Raw genomic sequence first — 17,732 nt, 5'->3', positions numbered from 1 at the left:
CTGGGATTAATTAGCAGAATGTGGAATTAATTAGTAGTCTACTGGCAGTGGAAATAATCATCAATAACCAATTGGACCCATTTGATTTTTTTATATTTCTAACTGTGTTGTGAAGTAATTTGACAAATGAGCAGGTTACAATATGTCAGTGTGCTACGCCTATTGGATATATTTTCTACAATCATTGGATTACAGATGTTGGTCAATTTAATGGTGGTTATTTTTACAACAAATACATTGCTGTAAAAAATCAATTAAAATTAGTTGATCTTTTGCTGATTGCATTTAGTAATATTGGGTGATAATTGTAATCAATAAAATGGGACAAGGAAAATGGGAGTTCCGTCTTCAGTAATGTTTTCCTCCACATTTCACTAACTTCCCTGACAGTGTAAAGGGATATTTGATCGCACTGAGCAGCTGGTTTCTGAACTTTCTTTGGGTTATTGTGTAAATAGCTGTGTTGGTGCAAGAGCTTAGAAGCTGCAGCATAATCCCAGCCTCTTGAATATAAGGAAATGTAGTAAATAGGATTCTGCGCTTGAAGGCCGACGTAACTCTAACTAATATGAAATATATAACTGTTGTCATCCAGAGCAGGATAAAACTACTGGATATTGCAAACAGTAACACAATGGATCGTCTCCGGGTCATTAGCTCAGGATCCTTTTCATCCCTGTCACTGTTGTGCTGCCGGAGGCTCATTCGGCCGCGATTGGCTATTAAAATGCGTCTGACGGTGACAATATTAAAGGACAAAATCAGAAAGAATGGAATCACTGGGGTCAGCACCTGCTCAGTCCAAGAATATGCTATCCAAATCGGCTCAAAGAAAACATTTGTGGACAGCAGGCATCCATACTGTTTGTAATACGAGGAATACAGGAAGGGACAGGGAATGTTCTTCAAGCAGAGCAGCGAGCTGACAGTGGTGATAACAACAACAGCAGTTTTCTCGGTGCAGTATTTGGTTTTCAGCCTCTGACAGCAAATGGCCACCAGGCGGTCAAAGGTAAACGAGACAGTCAACCAAACAGAAATGTCGGTTGCAGCGGGAGACATGAAGAGAATGAATCTGCACACGGGAGTGTAGAACAGGAAAGTGTAATCCCAATATATTGCAGCAATGCGATGTAAGATTACATTCCAGACAATAACCATGAGATCGGCTGCAGCCATGGCCACCAGATAGCGGGTGATGCCTTTGGAGAGGCCACAGTCTTTGAAAGACAGGATTGCGATTGTAACGATGTTCACTGTGAGAAGTAGAATAGAAACCAGTCATAATATTAATGTCACAAGCAGGCGCACATTAACACTGCGATGAGGTTACTGTGGAAGTCGCCATATACTTAGGTACACAGACAAAAAATTCAGAAATTCAAATTCACATGTAACGGCGACATATTTCGGGACTTGTGGGAGGGAACCGGAGCACCCAGAGGTAATCCACGTGGACACGGGGGTGAACGTGCAGACTCCACACAGACAGTGACCCAAGCTGGGAATTGAAACTGGGACCCTGGAGCTGCGAAGAAATGTCTTGAATGCGGTGCTACCGGCAGCTTATAGCACCGGAAGGTCACCATGCCAAAAGAACGACGCGGTAGCATAGTGGTTAGCACTGTTGCTTCACAGCGCCATGGTCCCAAGTTCGATTCCCGCCTTCCTTTAGTGTGTGTGGAGTCTGCCCACTCTCCCCGTGTCTGCGTGGGTTTCGTCTGGGTGCTCCAGTTTCCTCCCACAGTCAAAAGATGGACAGGTTAGATGTATTGGCCATGGTAAATTGCCCTTAATGTCCAAAAAGTGTTAGGTGGGGTTACTGGGTTCTGGAGATAGGATGGAGGCGTCGGAAGTAGACAAAAGATGGGGAATTATAGACCGGTTAGCTTAACCTCTGTCGTGGGGAAGATGTTTGAGTTTATTATCAAGAAAGAGATAGGAGGGCACCTCGATAGAAATTGTCCAATTGAAAGGACACAGCATGGATTCATGAAGGGCAGGTCATGCTTGACGAATCTCTTGGAATTTTATGAAGACATTTCGAGCAAGGTAGACAAAGGGGACCCAGTGGATGTGGTGTACCTAGATTTCCAAAAGGCCTGTGACAAGGTACCGCACAAGGGGCTGCTGCATAAGATAAGGATGCATGGTGTTAAGGGTAGAGTACTAGCATGGGTAGCGGATTGGTTGTTTAACAGGAAACAAAGAGTGGGAATAAATGAGTGCTACTCTGGCTGGCAATCAGTGACGACTGGTGTACCTCAGTGATCGGTGTTGGGACCACAATTATTTACAATTTATATAGACGATTTAGAGTTGGGAACTAAGTGTAAGGTATCCAAGGTTGCAGATGACAGGAAGGTGTGTGGCAGAGCAAAGTGTACTGAGGACTGTCAAACCTTACAGTGGAACATTGACACATTGAGTGAGTGGGCAAAGGTCTGGCTGATGGAGCATAATGTCAATAAGTGTGAAGTCATGCATTTTGGTAGGATTAACAATATAACGGATTATTACTTAAATTGTAAAAAGCTGCAGCATGCTGCTATGAAGAGGGACCTGGGTATACTTGTGCATGAGTCACAAAAGGTTGGTCTGCAGGTGCAACAAGTAATTAGGAAGGCAAATGGAATGTTGTCCTTCATTGCGAAGTGGATTGAGTTTAAAAGTGGAGACGTAATGTTTCAGTTGTACAAGGTGCTGGTGAGGCCACACCTGGAGTACTGTGTGCAGTTTTGGTGTCCCCACTTGAGAAAGGATGTGCTAGCACTAGAGGGGGTACAGAGGAGGTTCACTAGACTGATTCCGGAGTTGAGGGGGTTATCGTATGAGGAGAGGCTGAGTTGATTGGGATTATCTTTACTGGAATTCCGAAGGTTGAGGGAGGATCTAATAGAAACATGTAAAATTTTGAAGGGAATGGATAAGATGGAAGTAGAAAGGGTGTTTCCACTGGTAGGTGAAAGTAGGACAAGAGGGCATAGCCTCAATATTAGGGGGAGCAGGTTTAGGACTGAATCAAGGAGGAACTTCTTCACTCAGGGGGTGATTAAATTATGGAATTCTCTACCGACAGGAGTAGTAGACGCTACTTCATTGAATATATTTAAAGATAGGATAGATATTTTTTGGAAAAATAAAGGAACTATGGGATGTGGCGAGAATGCGGGTAAATGGTTCTGAGCCCACAAAAAGATCAGCCAATGTCTTATAGAATGGTCGAACAGGCTCGAAGGGCCGGACGGTCCACTTCTGCTCCTAGTTCTTATGTTCCTAAGTGGTGTGCTCTTTCCAAGGGCCGGTGCAGGCACGATGAGCTGAACGGCCTCCTTTTGCACTGTACACCGATTATATGATATCATTCTCTGATTCTATAACTGGACAACACAATATAGCACATCTGCTACAATCAGGTTCCTTTGAAGCTCCATATACTAATGTCCACCCCCGGCGAGCTGCGATAATCTCCTGCATATCCAGTGCTCGGTGTTGGCGTACATTGTGGATTATCACCCCGAGCTGAAATGCTATATTTGAGACTTCAGATGGCGTTGCATTAGCTGTTTCAATCGATACATTAAAACTGGGTAGAAAGCCGAGTTGTAAAGCTGATAATGTCTACTGTTAATCGTTTGAGTGGACAGAAAATAATAATGATGACCAGAGCGCCAGAGAACAAACCAATGATAAAAATGAGAAGTCTGATCAACCACTCTGGAAAGATGATAGAAAAGGGAGCAGAAAGGAGCAGAAAGAAAACACTACGAAGGAAGGACATCATTAAACATGAAGCTCTTCGGAGGTCAGAAAGTCATCAGGGGGGAAAGCGGTTTTGCGAAATATCTATTATTAGAACATAGAACAGTACAGCTCAGAACAGGCCCTTCGGCCCTCGATGTTGTGCCGAGCAATGAACACCCAACTCAAACCCACGTATCCACCATATGCCCGTAACCCAACAACCACCGCCCCTCTTAATCTTACTTTCTAGGACACTACAGGCAATTTAGCATGGCCAATCCACCTAACCTGCACATCTTTGGACTGTGGGAGGAAACCGGAGCACGCGGAGAAAACCCACGCACACATGGGGAGGACGTGCAGACTCCGCACAGACAGTGACCCGGCCGGGAACCGAACCTGGGACCCTGGAGCTGTGAAGCATTGATGCTAACCACCAAGCTACCGTGGTGATTATTAATAATCGGAAGAAAACATATCAAAATGCAAATGTCTGTCAATAAATAAAATATCAGCACTGTAATGCAGTAGGACAAAGAACGCATTCAGAGATAATCGACAATGAGTATTCCAGATCAGATAGTTATTCTAATGTTCAAACTGAAGAACGTTAAATATCATCACCATGTTTAACTCACAATTGAAGGTCAACGCAATACATTTGGCCGGTTTTGAATATTGAACAGAAACATGTTCAACATTTCAAGATCTAAAATAATTTACCAGGTACACCGACCGTTGCGAGTATAGGATAGTACACAGCTGCTGACACGAAAGATTTTGTCGAACGCATTTTTTGTGCCAAGGACTCGTGCTGGTGTTGGTGAAGATCTGACCCCCGGTGTTTGACACAGTAAAATACCATGAACGGTGTATTTATATTAAACTGGATGCATAGTGATCCGAGGTATATCCATCACTAATGATGTTATTTACAGGTTGCTCAACAAACAATGTACTGACAGCAGCTGCGCTCTCACTGTCAGTCTCATTGGGAATTACATCACAATCTTAGGATCAGGCTCGAAACTCAAAGATGACGGCTATAGTTAACTATACAATGTTGCTTATTTCAAAACCAGGGCGGTCAACACCATTTTTAAATTTGAATTTGAACATGTTGACTTGTTCTAATCCGACCCTGCTCTTCCAAGAAATTAGAAATCTCATCCTTAACGATCGATTCTAGAATTTTACCAACAACCGAGGATAGGCTAATTGGCCTATAATTTTCCATCTTTTGTCTTGATCCTTTCTTGAACAAGGGGGTTACAACAGCGATCTTCCAATCGTCCGGGACTTTCCCTGACTCCAGTGATTTTTGAAAGATCTCAACCAACGCTTCCGCTATTTCTTCAGCCACCTCCCTCAGAACTCTAGGATGTAGCCCATCGGGGCCAGGAGATTTGTCAATTTTAAGACCTTTTAGCTTTTTTAGTACCATCTCTTTTGTAATGGCAACCATACTCAACTCAGCCCCCTGACCCTTTATAATTTTTGGGATATTACTAACGTCTTCCACTGTGAAGACAGACGCAAAGTACTTATTAAGTTCTCCAGCCATTTCCTCATCTCCCATCACTAGCCTTCCAGAATCAGTTTGAATTGGCCCAATGTCTACTTTGGCCTGACGTTTGTTTCTTATGTATTGAAAGAAACTTTTACTATCATTTCTTATATTACTGGCTAGCCTGCCTTCATATTTGATCCTCTCCTTCCTTATTTGTCTCTTTGTTAACCTCTGTTTGTTTTTGTAGCCTTCCCAATCTTCTGATTTCCCGGTGCTTTTGGCCACTTTATAGGATCTCTCTTTTTCTTTGATACATTTCCTGACCTCCTTTGTCAGCCATGGCTGTCTAATCCCTCCCTGGATAATCTTTCTTTTCTTGGGGATGAACCTCTGTACAGTGTCCTCAATTATGCATACAAACTCCTGCCATTTTTGCTCTACTGTCTTCCCTGCTAGGGTCTGCTTCCAGTTGATTTTCACCAGTTCCTCTCTCATGCCCTCGTAATTACCTTTATTTAACTGTAACACCATTACATCCGATTTTGCCTTCTCTCTTTCAAACTGCAGACTGAACTCAACCATATTATGATCGCTGCTTCCTAAGTGTTCCCTTACTTTAAGATCTTTAATAAAGTCTGGTTCATTACATAGCACTAGGTCCAGAATAGCCTGCTCCCTTGTGGGCTCCATGACAAGCTGTTCCAAAAAGCCATCTTGTAAGAATTCCATGAATTCCTTTTCTTTGGATCCACTGGCTACATTATTTACCCAATCCACCTGCATATTGAAGTCCCCCATGATCACTGTGACCTTGCCTTTCTGACATGCCTTTTCTATTCCCGGTACATGTTGCGCCCCTGGTCCTGACCACTGTTAGGCGGTCTGTACATAACTCCCATTATGGTTTTTTTGCCTTTGTGGTTCCTCAATTCTACCCACACAGACTCCACATCATCCGACCCTATGTCATTTAGTGCCATAGATTTAATTTTGTTCTTAACTAACAAGGCAACCCCACCCCCTCGGCCCACCTCCCTGTCTTTTCGATAGGTTGTATATCCTTGGATGTTTAACTGCCAGTCCTGAACCCCCTGCAGCCATGTCTCTGTGATGCCTACCACATCATAATAATTCACGATTATCTGTGCCATTAGTTCATCTACTTTGTTACAAATGCTACGAGCATTCAGGTAAAGTGCCTTAATGTTAACTTTCTTATCAGTACAGATATTGGAAGTCCTAAGATGTCCAAAGTTATCCTTCCTTTTTGTTGCATTCCTAGTCTGCCTCAAGCTTAAATCCACCTGCCTACATGTTATCCTCCTGCGTATCTTGCCATTTAACTCCCTGCTCCCTGTCGCTTTCACTTTCCCTTCCCCCCAACTCAGAAGTTTAAAGTCCTACTGACCACCCTATTTATCCTCTTCGCTAGAACACTGGTTCCAGATCGGTTCAGGTGGAGACCGTCCCAACGGTACAGATCCCCCCGGTTCCAAAACTGATGCCAATGTCCCATGAAGTGGAATCCCTCTTTCCCACACCAATCCCTTAGCCACGTGTTTACTTCCCTAATTTTCCTATCCCTATGCCAATTGGCACGTGGCTCGGGCAGTAATCCAGAGATTATGACCGTTGAGGACCTGTACTTCAATTTTCTTCCTAGTGCTTGATAGTCCCCGAACAGGTCCTCCACCCTAGCTTTACCTATGTTGTTAGTCCCAACGTGGACCACAACAACTGGATCCTCCCCCTCCCGCTCCAGTATCCTTTCAAGCCGGTCAGAGATGTCCCGCACCCTGGCACCGGGCAGGCAACACACCATGCGAGACTCCCGATCCGGCTTGCATAGGATACTATCTGTCCCCCTAATTATAGAATCCCCTATAACAACTACTTGTCTTTTTACTCCCCCCCTCTTGAATGGCCTTCTGCACCATGGTACCGTGGTCAGTTGGCTCATCCTGTCCAGAGCCCCTTTCCTCATCCATACAGCGAGCAAGAGTCTCATACCTGTTGGACAAGGTCAAGGGCTGAGGCTCCTGCATTCCTGAACTCAGGTTCCCTCTGCCTGCCTCACTTACAGTCACACTCTGATGTCCCTGATCAGTTACTGAATGTGAATTACTTAATCTCCCAGGTGTGACTGCCTCCTGAAACAAAGTGTCCAGGTAACTCTCCCCCTCCCGGATGTGCCGCAGTGTTTGAAGCTCAGACTCCAGATCATCAATTCTGAGCCGGAGATCTTCCAGCAACCAACACTTGCTGCAGATGTGGTCATTGCCATTCACAAGGGGAACAGCCAGCTCCCACATCATACAGCTACAGCACATCACCTGCCCAGCCATCTCTGATTAGTTAATTAATTTATTACTTTGTATAAATTTCAGTTAAAAAAACTTGGAGACCTCTGCTATAGTCTTTTCCAACCTAGTTCTGGTTAACAAATAAGAAAAAGAGAAATAATAATGTAATAAGGCACTCACCTGCTCACCCCAATGGGTCTTATTATTAGGTTAGAGGAGGAGGGCGGGTGGGAGACACTACACGTGTAGTGTCTCGGGTTTCCTCTCCACCAGAATTTATTAACTAGGGAGGGGTAAACCTTCCCAGAAGTCCACGGGACAAACTTCCTGTTCCCTGCAAAGGTAAGTAATTTAAACTTACCACTCACCTCCCGATAGGCACAGCCCCTGCCGGTATCCAATGGCTGGCTGCTGCAATTGAAATTGACAAATCTACTCACCAGCTGAAGTATCCCAGCTCCCGCCGAAATCCAACTGACTGCAACCCCTGCAAAGGTAAGTAATTTAAACTTACCACTCACCTCCCGATAGGCTCAGCCCCTGCCGGTATCCAATGGCTGGCTGCTGCAATTGAAATTGACAAATCTACTCACCAGCTGAAGTATCCCAGCTCCCGCCGAAATCCAACTGACTGCAACCCCTGCAAAGGTAAGTAATTTAAACTTACCACTCACCTCCCGATAGGCTCAGCCCCTGCCGGTATCCAATGGCTGGCTGCTGCAATTGAAATTGACAAATCTACTCACCAGCTGAAGTATCCCAGCTCCCGCCGAAATCCAACTGACTGCAACCCCTGCAAAGGTAAGTAATTTAAACTTACCACTCACCTCCCGATAGGCTCAGCCCCTGCCGGTATCCAATGGCTGGCTGCTGCAATTGAAATTGACAAATCTACTCACCAGCTGAAGTATCCCAGCTCCCGCCGAAATCCAACTGACTGCAACCCCTGCAAAGGTAAGTAATTTAAACTTACCACTCACCTCCCGATAGGCTCAGCCCCTGCCGGTATCCAATGGCTGGCTGCTGCAATTGAAATTGACAAATCTACTCACCAGCTGAAGTATCCCAGCTCCCGCCGAAATCCAACTGACTGCAACCCCTGCAAAGGTAAGTAATTTAAACTTACCACTCACCTCCCGATAGGCTCAGCCCCTGCCGGTATCCAATGGCTGGCTGCTGCAATTGAAATTGACAAATCTACTCACCAGCTGAAGTATCCCAGCTCCCGCCGAAATCCAACTGACTGCAACCCCTGCAAAGGTAAGTAATTTAAACTTACCACTCACCTCTCGATAGGCTCAGCCCCTGCCGGTATCCAATGGCTGGCTGCTGCAATTGAAATTGACAAATCTACTCACCAGCTGAAGTATCCCAGCTCCCGCCGAAATCCAACTGACTGCAACCCCTGCAAAGGTAAGTAATTTAAACTTACCACTCACCTCCCGATAGGCTCAGCCCCTGCCGGTATCCAATGGCTGGCTGCTGCAATTGAAATTGACAAATCTACTCACCAGCTGAAGTATCCCAGCTCCCGCCGAAATCCAACTGACTGCAACCCCTGCAAAGGTAAGTAATTTAAACTTACCACTCACCTCCCGATAGGCTCAGCCCCTGCCGGTATCCAATGGCTGGCTGCTGCAATTGAAATTGACAAATCTACTCACCAGCTGAAGTATCCCAGCTCCCGCCGAAATCCAACTGACTGCAACCCCTGCAAAGGTAAGTAATTTAAACTTACCACTCACCTCCCGATAGGCTCAGCCCCTGCCGGTATCCAATGGCTGGCTGCTGCAATTGAAATTGACAAATCTACTCACCAGCTGAAGTATCCCAGCTCCCGCCGAAATCCAACTGACTGCAACCCCTGCAAAGGTAAGTAATTTAAACTTACCACTCACCTCCCGATAGGCTCAGCCCCTGCCGGTATCCAATGGCTGGCTGCTGCAATTGAAATTGACAAATCTACTCACCAGCTGAAGTATCCCAGCTCCCGCCGAAATCCAACTGACTGCAACCCCTGCAAAGGTAAGTAATTTAAACTTACCACTCACCTCCCGATAGGCTCAGCCCCTGCCGGTATCCAATGGCTGGCTGCTGCAATTGAAATTGACAAATCTACTCACCAGCTGAAGTATCCCAGCTCCCGCCGAAATCCAACTGACTGCAACCCCTGCAAAGGTAAGTAATTTAAACTTACCACTCACCTCCCGATAGGCTCAGCCCCTGCCGGTATCCAATGGCTGGCTGCTGCAATTGAAATTGACAAATCTACTCACCAGCTGAAGTATCCCAGCTCCCGCCGAAATCCAACTGACTGCAACCCCTGCAAAGGTAAGTAATTTAAACTTACCACTCACCTCCCGATAGGCTCAGCCCCTGCCGGTATCCAATGGCTGGCTGCTGCAATTGAAATTGACAAATCTACTCACCAGCTGAAGTATCCCAGCTCCCGCCGAAATCCAACTGACTGCAACCCCTGCAAAGGTAAGTAATTTAAACTTACCACTCACCTCCCGATAGGCTCAGCCCCTGCCGGTATCCAATGGCTGGCTGCTGCAATTGAAATTGACAAATCTACTCACCAGCTGAAGTATCCCAGCTCCCGCCGAAATCCAACTGACTGCAACCCCTGCAAAGGTAAGTAATTTAAACTTACCACTCACCTCCCGATAGGCTCAGCCCCTGCCGGTATCCAATGGCTGGCTGCTGCAATTGAAATTGACAAATCTACTCACCAGCTGAAGTATCCCAGCTCCCGCCGAAATCCAACTGACTGCAACCCCTGCAAAGGTAAGTAATTTAAACTTACCACTCACCTCCCGATAGGCTCAGCCCCTGCCGGTATCCAATGGCTGGCTGCTGCAATTGAAATTGACAAATCTACTCACCAGCTGAAGTATCCCAGCTCCCGCCGAAATCCAACTGACTGCAACCCCTGCAAAGGTAAGTAATTTAAACTTACCACTCACCTCCCGATAGGCTCAGCCCCTGCCGGTATCCAATGGCTGGCTGCTGCAATTGAAATTGACAAATCTACTCACCAGCTGAAGTATCCCAGCTCCCGCCGAAATCCAACTGACTGCAACCCCTGCAAAGGTAAGTAATTTAAACTTACCACTCACCTCCCGATAGGCTCAGCCCCTGCCGGTATCCAATGGCTGGCTGCTGCAATTGAAATTGACAAATCTACTCACCAGCTGAAGTATCCCAGCTCCCGCCGAAATCCAACTGACTGCAACCCCTGCAAAGGTAAGTAATTTAAACTTACCACTCACCTCCCGATAGGCTCAGCCCCTGCCGGTATCCAATGGCTGGCTGCTGCAATTGAAATTGACAAATCTACTCACCAGCTGAAGTATCCCAGCTCCCGCCGAAATCCAACTGACTGCAACCCCTGCAAAGGTAAGTAATTTAAACTTACCACTCACCTCCCGATAGGCTCAGCCCCTGCCGGTATCCAATGGCTGGCTGCTGCAATTGAAATTGACAAATCTACTCACCAGCTGAAGTATCCCAGCTCCCGCCGAAATCCAACTGACTGCAACCCCTGCAAAGGTAAGTAATTTAAACTTACCACTCACCTCCCGATAGGCTCAGCCCCTGCCGGTATCCAATGGCTGGCTGCTGCAATTGAAATTGACAAATCTACTCACCAGCTGAAGTATCCCAGCTCCCGCCGAAATCCAACTGACTGCAACCCCTGCAAAGGTAAGTAATTTAAACTTACCACTCACCTCCCGATAGGCTCAGCCCCTGCCGGTATCCAATGGCTGGCTGCTGCAATTGAAATTGACAAATCTACTCACCAGCTGAAGTATCCCAGCTCCCGCCGAAATCCAACTGACTGCAACCCCTGCAAAGGTAAGTAATTTAAACTTACCACTCACCTCCCGATAGGCTCAGCCCCTGCCGGTATCCAATGGCTGGCTGCTGCAATTGAAATTGACAAATCTACTCACCAGCTGAAGTATCCCAGCTCCCGCCGAAATCCAACTGACTGCAACCCCTGCAAAGGTAAGTAATTTAAACTTACCACTCACCTCCCGATAGGCTCAGCCCCTGCCGGTATCCAATGGCTGGCTGCTGCAATTGAAATTGACAAATCTACTCACCAGCTGAAGTATCCCAGCTCCCGCCGAAATCCAACTGACTGCAACCCCTGCAAAGGTAAGTAATTTAAACTTACCACTCACCTCCCGATAGGCTCAGCCCCTGCCGGTATCCAATGGCTGGCTGCTGCAATTGAAATTGACAAATCTACTCACCAGCTGAAGTATCCCAGCTCCCGCCGAAATCCAACTGACTGCAACCCCTGCAAAGGTAAGTAATTTAAACTTACCACTCACCTCCCGATAGGCTCAGCCCCTGCCGGTATCCAATGGCTGGCTGCTGCAATTGAAATTGACAAATCTACTCACCAGCTGAAGTATCCCAGCTCCCGCCGAAATCCAACTGACTGCAACCCCTGCAAAGGTAAGTAATTTAAACTTACCACTCACCTCCCGATAGGCTCAGCCCCTGCCGGTATCCAATGGCTGGCTGCTGCAATTGAAATTGACAAATCTACTCACCAGCTGAAGTATCCCAGCTCCCGCCGAAATCCAACTGACTGCAACCCCTGCAAAGGTAAGTAATTTAAACTTACCACTCACCTCCCGATAGGCTCAGCCCCTGCCGGTATCCAATGGCTGGCTGCTGCAATTGAAATTGACAAATCTACTCACCAGCTGAAGTATCCCAGCTCCCGCCGAAATCCAACTGACTGCAACCCCTGCAAAGGTAAGTAATTTAAACTTACCACTCACCTCCCGATAGGCTCAGCCCCTGCCGGTATCCAATGGCTGGCTGCTGCAATTGAAATTGACAAATCTACTCACCAGCTGAAGTATCCCAGCTCCCGCCGAAATCCAACTGACTGCAACCCCTGCAAAGGTAAGTAATTTAAACTTACCACTCACCTCCCGATAGGCTCAGCCCCTGCCGGTATCCAATGGCTGGCTGCTGCAATTGAAATTGACAAATCTACTCACCAGCTGAAGTATCCCAGCTCCCGCCGAAATCCAACTGACTGCAACCCCTGCAAAGGTAAGTAATTTAAACTTACCACTCACCTCCCGATAGGCTCAGCCCCTGCCGGTATCCAATGGCTGGCTGCTGCAATTGAAATTGACAAATCTACTCACCAGCTGAAGTATCCCAGCTCCCGCCGAAATCCAACTGACTGCAACCCCTGCAAAGGTAAGTAATTTAAACTTACCACTCACCTCCCGATAGGCTCAGCCCCTGCCGGTATCCAATGGCTGGCTGCTGCAATTGAAATTGACAAATCTACTCACCAGCTGAAGTATCCCAGCTCCCGCCGAAATCCAACTGACTGCAACCCCTGCAAAGGTAAGTAATTTAAACTTACCACTCACCTCCCGATAGGCTCAGCCCCTGCCGGTATCCAATGGCTGGCTGCTGCAATTGAAATTGACAAATCTACTCACCAGCTGAAGTATCCCAGCTCCCGCCGAAATCCAACTGACTGCAACCCCTGCAAAGGTAAGTAATTTAAACTTACCACTCACCTCCCGATAGGCTCAGCCCCTGCCGGTATCCAATGGCTGGCTGCTGCAATTGAAATTGACAAATCTACTCACCAGCTGAAGTATCCCAGCTCCCGCCGAAATCCAACTGACTGCAACCCCTGCAAAGGTAAGTAATTTAAACTTACCACTCACCTCCCGATAGGCTCAGCCCCTGCCGGTATCCAATGGCTGGCTGCTGCAATTGAAATTGACAAATCTACTCACCAGCTGAAGTATCCCAGCTCCCGCCGAAATCCAACTGACTGCAACCCCTGCAAAGGTAAGTAATTTAAACTTACCACTCACCTCCCGATAGGCTCAGCCCCTGCCGGTATCCAATGGCTGGCTGCTGCAATTGAAATTGACAAATCTACTCACCAGCTGAAGTATCCCAGCTCCCGCCGAAATCCAACTGACTGCAACCCCTGCAAAGGTAAGTAATTTAAACTTACCACTCACCTCCCGATAGGCTCAGCCCCTGCCGGTATCCAATGGCTGGCTGCTGCAATTGAAATTGACAAATCTACTCACCAGCTGAAGTATCCCAGCTCCCGCCGAAATCCAACTGACTGCAACCCCTGCAAAGGTAAGTAATTTAAACTTACCACTCACCTCCCGATAGGCTCAGCCCCTGCCGGTATCCAATGGCTGGCTGCTGCAATTGAAATTGACAAATCTACTCACCAGCTGAAGTATCCCAGCTCCCGCCGAAATCCAACTGACTGCAACCCCTGCAAAGGTAAGTAATTTAAACTTACCACTCACCTCCCGATAGGCTCAGCCCCTGCCGGTATCCAATGGCTGGCTGCTGCAATTGAAATTGACAAATCTACTCACCAGCTGAAGTATCCCAGCTCCCGCCGAAATCCAACTGACTGCAACCCCTGCAAAGGTAAGTAATTTAAACTTACCACTCACCTCCCGATAGGCTCAGCCCCTGCCGGTATCCAATGGCTGGCTGCTGCAATTGAAATTGACAAATCTACTCACCAGCTGAAGTATCCCAGCTCCCGCCGAAATCCAACTGACTGCAACCCCTGCAAAGGTAAGTAATTTAAACTTACCACTCACCTCCCGATAGGCTCAGCCCCTGCCGGTATCCAATGGCTGGCTGCTGCAATTGAAATTGACAAATCTACTCACCAGCTGAAGTATCCCAGCTCCCGCCGAAATCCAACTGACTGCAACCCCTGCAAAGGTAAGTAATTTAAACTTACCACTCACCTCCCGATAGGCTCAGCCCCTGCCGGTATCCAATGGCTGGCTGCTGCAATTGAAATTGACAAATCTACTCACCAGCTGAAGTATCCCAGCTCCCGCCGAAATCCAACTGACTGCAACCCCTGCAAAGGTAAGTATTTAAACTTACCACTCACCTCCCGATAGGCTCAGCCCCTGCCGGTATCCAATGGCTGGCTGCTGCAATTGAAATTGACAAATCTACTCACCAGCTGAAGTATCCCAGCTCCCGCCGAAATCCATCTGACTGCAACCCCTGCAAAGGTAAGTAATTTAAACTTACCACTCACCTCCCGATAGGCTCAGCCCCTGCCGGTATCCAATGGCTGGCTGCTGCAATTGAAATTGACAAATCTACTCACCAGCTGAAGTATCCCAGCTCCCGCCGAAATCCAACTGACTGCAACCCCTGCAAAGGTAAGTAATTTAAACTTACCACTCACCTCCCGATAGGCTCAGCCCCTGCCGGTATCCAATGGCTGGCTGCTGCAATTGAAATTGACAAATCTACTCACCAGCTGAAGTATCCCAGCTCCCGCCGAAATCCAACTGACTGCAACCCCTGCAAAGGTAAGTAATTTAAACTTACCACTCACCTCCCGATAGGCTCAGCCCCTGCCGGTATCCAATGGCTGGCTGCTGCAATTGAAATTGACAAATCTACTCACCAGCTGAAGTATCCCAGCTCGCGCCGAAATCCAACTGACTGCAACCCCTGCAAAGGAAAGTAATTTAAACTTACCACTCACCTCCCGATAGGCTCAGCCCCTGCCGGTATCCAATGGCTGGCTGCTGCAATTGAAATTGACAAATCTACTCACCAGCTGAAGTATCCCAGCTCCCGCCGAAATCCAACTGACTGCAACCCCTGCAAAGGTAAGTAATTTAAACTTACCACTCACCTCCCGATAGGCTCAGCCCCTGCCGGTATCCAATGGCTGGCTGCTGCAATTGAAATTGACAAATCTACTCACCAGCTGAAGTATCCCAGCTCCCGCCGAAATCCAACTGACTGCAACCCCTGCAAAGGTAAGTAATTTAAACTTACCACTCACCTCCCGATAGGCTCAGCCCCTGCCGGTATCCAATGGCTGGCTGCTGCAATTGAAATTGACAAATCTACTCACCAGCTGAAGTATCCCAGCTCCCGCCGAAATCCAACTGACTGCAACCCCTGCAAAGGTAAGTCAAATGAAATTCGCTTATTGTCACGAGTAGGCTTCAATAAAGTCACTGTGAAAAGCCGCTAGTTGCCACATTTCGGCGCCTTTCCGGGGAGGCTGGTACGGGAATCGAACCGTGCTGCTAGCCTGTTTGGTCTGCTTTAAAAGCCAGCGATTTAGCCCAGTGTGTTAAACCAGCCCCTTAAGCCCAGTGTGTTAAACCAGCCCCTTACTGCAACTGACTGCAACCCAGTACTGCAAGACAGTAGCAATATGCCGCGCAGAGGAGTTTCATGAGAGGTGTGGTTCCTCGTGGATCAGACATTAAAAACCAAGCATACAAGTTGAGCAGGTCATAGGTGCGTAGAATGGAATGCTGGTATTTGTTTCTCAGGAAGGTTAGCACACAAATAGGGAAGTCTTGTTACACCTGGACACGGCACTGATTAAATACAACACAATTAGTGGTTCCAGCTAATGGCTCTGGATTCAGTGATATGTCAGGCAGAGCAATGCCATAAAGAGACTTAAAACACTTGTTGGAATGTAACATTGTTGATTCTGTTTTTCTTTGTGCCTGGGGAGTATCGATATAGGTCAGTGAAAATATTGACCACCGAAATCGTTGTTTCAAGTGATATAGGTGGGCAGATATATTGGCTCAGTTTCAATTCATCAGAGTGGTGGGACGAAACAAGGTGCATTGATTTGGCCAGGAGCTGCAACATGGCGAAGATAGGAACTTCGGAAATAGATCGACATATTTAATTACTGGATTGTTTCTGAGTGTAATTAAATGATTCCCTTCCATCCCCTCCCCCCAGAACAATACATATTAAATGTCAGCTCAGAGGAAGATGTAGTCGATTCAGACACTCCAAACAATTCCATGCAACATCATGACCTATCACCGCTGTGTGACTCTGTGATACATTTAATGATTGTCTTAAGTCTGTTTGCATTCATACCGAATGGTCAATGGACTTAGTTTCTAGTAATAAAGCTAACACCTCCCTGAACCCACGAGCCAAATCTATATTATAAGACTATAAGTCCATTGGACATATTAACAGAATTAGGCCATTCGCCCATCGAGTCAGCTCCACCATTCAATCATGGTTGTTATCTTTCTTACATCCCTTGACTTCCTTTTTAATCAAGAACCTATCTATCTCTGTCTTCAAGACACCGTGATTTGGCTTCCACCGCCTTCTGCGGCAAAGAGATCCAGATTCACCACCCTCTGGCTGAAGAAATAACTCGTCTTCGATGTTTTATAATATCGTCCCTTTAGTCTGATAGTGTGTCCTCGGGTTCTAGTTTTTCTGACCAGTGGAAAAATCCCCTCAACGACCACTCTATCCAGGCCTCTGGGTATGCTGTAAGTTTCAATAAGAACCCCCTCATCCTTCTAGACTCCAACGAGTACAGATCCAGAGTTCCCAACTGCACCAGACGGCAGGCTTTCCATTCCAGCCATCATTCCTGGTGAACCTCATCTGGACTGCTTCAAAGACGAACACACCCTGCCTTAGATACTGGGGGCCAAATGCTTACAACACTAATGGGGTCAGACAATAACCTTATACAGGCACAGAAGTACATCACTGCTCTTGTATTCTAACCTCTGAATGTTAATGCTAAAATTGCCTTTGCCTTCCTAACTACTGACCGAATCTGTTAAAATAATCTTTGGCTGGGACATCTGCCTCTCATTGTCTCAGCATTTCTCCATTTAGAAAATAGTCTGTGCCTTCATTCCTCCGACCAAAGTGCATGACCTCACATTTTTCCCCATTTATTCAATCTGTTACTTTTTTACCCGTCTGCTAGCCTGTCCAAGACCTTCTGTCGCCCCCTGTTTCCTCAATACTACCAGTGTCTTCGCATACTTTTCTCTGATAATCCCTTTCATATTGATTACCTTCCTTATCCTACTATATCCCTTTGGGCAGCACGGTAGCATTGTGGATACCACAATTGCTTCACAGCTCCAGGGTCCCAGGTTCGATTACCGACTTGTAGCCCTGTCTGTGCGGAGTCTGCACATCCTTCCAATGTGCGCGTGGGATTCCTCCGGGTGCTCCGGTTTCCTCCCACAGTCCAAAGATGTGTAGGTTTGATGGATTGGCCATGTTAAATTGTCCGTAGTGTCCAAAATTGCTCTTAGTGTTCAATGGGGTTACTGGTTTATGAGGATAGG

At 46.8% G+C, this 17,732-nt stretch overlaps 1 protein-coding gene across 1 annotated transcript; it reads right to left on the bottom strand.

Moving 5' to 3' along the window:
* Nucleotides 1-348: 348 nt before the first annotated feature.
* On the bottom strand, nucleotides 349-1,179 carry LOC119960735 (probable G-protein coupled receptor 139). Its single transcript, XM_038788349.1, has one exon. The coding sequence runs from the start codon at nucleotides 1,177-1,179 to the stop codon at nucleotides 349-351; it is 831 nt and encodes a 276-aa protein (XP_038644277.1).
* Between the last annotated feature and the right edge of the window lie 16,553 nt (nucleotides 1,180-17,732).

This window comes from Scyliorhinus canicula, unplaced genomic scaffold, assembly GCF_902713615.1.
Source record: "Scyliorhinus canicula unplaced genomic scaffold, sScyCan1.1, whole genome shotgun sequence".
NCBI lineage: Eukaryota > Metazoa > Chordata > Chondrichthyes > Carcharhiniformes > Scyliorhinidae > Scyliorhinus > Scyliorhinus canicula.
The sequence above is the reverse complement of the archived record's forward strand: the minus strand, read 5'-3'. Positions and strand labels throughout refer to the sequence as shown.

Excerpts from the sequence above, each read along its gene's own strand:
- LOC119960735 (XM_038788349.1), bottom strand. The coding sequence starts at position 1,179 with ATGGCTGCAGCCGATCTCATGGTTATTGTCTGGAATGTAATCTTACAT.